This window comes from Triticum dicoccoides, chromosome 2A (assembly GCF_002162155.2).
Source record: "Triticum dicoccoides isolate Atlit2015 ecotype Zavitan chromosome 2A, WEW_v2.0, whole genome shotgun sequence".
NCBI lineage: Eukaryota > Viridiplantae > Streptophyta > Magnoliopsida > Poales > Poaceae > Triticum > Triticum dicoccoides.
In genome coordinates, this window is record NC_041382.1 from 729,833,795 (window position 1) to 729,837,212 (window position 3,418).

The 3,418-nt window shown below is 53.9% G+C and overlaps 1 protein-coding gene across 1 annotated transcript; it reads left to right on the forward strand.

The window, feature by feature from the left end:
- Positions 1-825: 825 nt before the first annotated feature.
- LOC119352119 (indole-3-acetic acid-induced protein ARG7-like) lies at positions 826-1,620 on the forward strand. Its single transcript, XM_037618850.1, has one exon. The coding sequence runs from the start codon at positions 826-828 to the stop codon at positions 1,228-1,230; it is 405 nt and encodes a 134-aa protein (XP_037474747.1). The 3' UTR covers positions 1,231-1,620.
- The last annotated feature ends 1,798 nt before the right edge of the window (positions 1,621-3,418 follow it).

A 3,418-nucleotide genomic window follows, 5' to 3' on the forward strand; every position in this document is an offset into this window, starting at 1 on the left:
GAGGACGCAACTTCTTCAGGGGAGAAATCCCTTCATTAAAAAAAAGAAACGCGAGACCGTACCGGCGCTCGCCGCTCGGGGATGCCTGCTGAGACGCTGCTTCGCCGTCCCTTGGTCCTCGCCGAACCTCTTTGTCACATTGTCCAGGAACTTGCTCAGCGCCGAATCTTGGATTGGTGAGTCTAGCACGCAGCAGACCACATCGACGCCCACCTTGTCCCGGCAACCGCGGTGCGACCCCTCCATCCAACGCACCATGAAACGACACAGAGCTGGTCACCCCAGGCGGAGATCGCCACAACGGGCGTCGTCGAGGGTGGGGCACGTGGCGGCCGAGACGAAGAAGGATCGCTCGATTGACCGGACGACTGGTCCTGTCCTTGCACGACTGCTCCTGCCGCCTCCCCTTGCGCGTGAAGGTCGGCACCGCTTGTGCCCTCGCCGGCCGGCGGCTGCGGTGGACGGGAGCGGTGCTGCCAGCCGGGCCACTGTGCCGGGGGAGGCATGGCCAAGCGCGCCTCTGCCGGAGGTCGCCGGATCCAGAGCCAGGACATGGGTCCACGCGGACCACACCGCCATCAGATGGGCTCATCGGCGGCGGCAGTCTGCGGCGGACGGGAGCAGTGCTGCCAGCCGGGCCACTGGACTATTGGGTCTTGATGATGAATGAATATGATTGTTTGGATCTGTCCTTCTTTTTCTTTTATAGTGGTAGTAGATAGTAGATAAAACATCCTGCCCCGCCACCTACAAGAAGCCATCTCTTCGTCTGCCCACCCAACAACATCAGACTCAGACCAGCAGCTCAGCTCTCAACTGCCGTCGATGGCGAAATGCAGCAACATCCACAACACCGTCTTGCTCCGGCAGACCCTGCGGCGCTGGCGGTCCCGTGCCGCGGCGCGCGCTGCTGCGGATGACGGCGCGGTGTCGGTGCCGGCGGGGCACGTGGCGGTGTGCGTGGGCGGGGCGTCGCGGCGGTTCGTGGTGCGGGCGGCGCACCTGAACCACCCCGTGTTCCGGGAGCTGCTCCGGCAGGCGGAGGAGGAATATGGGTTCCCGTCCGGCGCGTGCGGCCCCATCGCGCTCCCCTGCGACGAGGACCACTTCCGGGACGTCCTACGCCGCGTCTCCTCCGACGAGCGCCGCGGCGTGTCAGCCGTCAGCAGCCGCGATGTCGCCACGCGGCCGTTGCTGCCGAGGGTGGCGGCGGAGGAGCTCGTGTGGTGACTGCTGACGGATCAATGGGCATAGGCCATTCGGCATACGTGCTCTGTTCTCACATGAGGTAGCCCTGGCGATTTGACTCCGGCGGCGGCAGCGGTGGCAGCAGCAACTGGAAGACTCCGCCCGCCCACCGGCGTGCACGGCAAGCGCCGGAGGCCCGCATATCTTATTGACGGACGTGGTCCGGTGCCTGGTGTAGCGGCCAGCGGCGCCCCGAAACACGAGCCGGTGACGGTGCCGCGCGTGAGCAACGGAGGCTCTGTACGGCTTGACAAGTTGACTGTAGTTAGAAGAAATTTGTAGTGATTAGTTCAAGATAAATATGGCGATTTTTGTGATTGTTGTAATTAATCGGTTGCATTCCTTGCCGGTAATGGTAAAGAATTGCTAATGTCTTGGCTCTCCATGGACCATGGGTGTCATTAGCTGTTGTATTATCTGTTTTGCTAACTATCCATCGACTAAGAACTTTCTGTTTAATGTGCGAGATTCACCGCTTTATAAACTCCGAGATCACATGTTAAGGATAACCGCGGCCGAGATCAATGTAATGTTTTAAGAGTTTTTTTTCGAAAATAAAGATAACCCAGCCTTCACATCGAAAGATGCACACAGCCATTTTATTATTTTATTTTATTTTAGTTTTGCGGAATTTTTTCGATCTATTCATCTTCAATCATGGCAGGCGCGCCACCGTCATCGCCCCTCCCTCGTTAGAGCCGAGCAAAACTTGTGGTAGTAGACAGTTGGTAAGTCGTCGTGCTAAGGCATCGTAGGACCAACACACTAGAATAGCAATCGCCGCCGATAAAGAGTAGTGTGGATCGGAAGGATCCAATCTAAAGACACACGAACGATGACCAGATCCACCGGAGACACGCCTTCACACACCTACTGACGATGCTATATGCACCATCGGAGAGGGGTCTAGGCAGTGAAGACTTTATTCTATCTTCAGGGAGACACCGCCGTCTCGCCTTTCTAAGTATGGCACGATCCCAAAACTCAAAGAGAGATCTAAAACAGAGCCCCCCGCCGGCAAGAGCCAGAATCCACCGCACCCTCATGGCCCTAAGGCTACTGGAGACGAGGTGGACCGGCTGCAACACCAGAGGGAGGCGGGGGAACCCTAAGCTTTTTAGGGGAGAGGAGCCAGAGGTGGCGGCGGCTGTGTCGATCCTTTGGCTAGCTAGCCATTTTATTAACTTATTTAATACTCCCCCCGTTCCATAATGTAGTGTCTATAGATTTTTGCAAAAGTCAAACATTACAAATTTTGACCATGTTTATAGAGAAAAGTAGGTAAATCTAGAATACCAAATGCACATCATTGGATACATCGTGAGTTATATTTTCAGAATATACATGTTTGGTATTATAGATGTAGATAGTTTTCTCTATACACTTGGTCAAAGTTGACAAAGTTTGATTTTCACAAAAATCTATAGGCACTACACTATGGAATGGAGGGAGTAGAACCCAACAAAACAAATGTATGAATTAATCCAAAATTTGTCTTTCTTGCAACTACTGTTGCTATACCTACATCCCGATGATGTGTTATGACCTTGCATCAATACACACCATCTAATATGGTGGTCTCACCAAGCCGCCCACCGGCAAGCCTAAGGTGCCAACTGGTCTAGTAGACCCTCATCGAGCACCACATACACATACTCCAAAATCCGGCGCCGCCATCTTCCGCCCTCCCAACTTCAGGAGAGATCAACGTATCGACCTTGCCAGGCTCAACTGTCGTCGACGTCACTACGACGCCAAACAACGTAACCACCCTACACGCGTCCATCAGCACACATCCAACATCAAGACACTGCAACGCCATGCCGTCGTCGACGCGGTAGATGCCACACCGCACCACCTCCAGATCCAGATCGTCAGCAGCAACCCAACGGTGTCCACCGGCTACAGAGCTCCTAAGGTGCCACCTTCAAGAAGGGAACGATGCCGAGGGCACCGCCGATGTTTTAAGAATTAGCTTAAAATTAAAACAAAACAGATATTTCTATATTACGGTTATGAAGTGAATAGGCCGATAGTTATGGCGGTAACATGGAGTTCTCTCGCAAAGTACCATATCTCCCATATCCTTTGCACCACCATGCATGGATTCCAACAAATTGCATCTTAGAGAAACGGTAGCACAGTAAACGTAAGTGCCCAATCACCATAA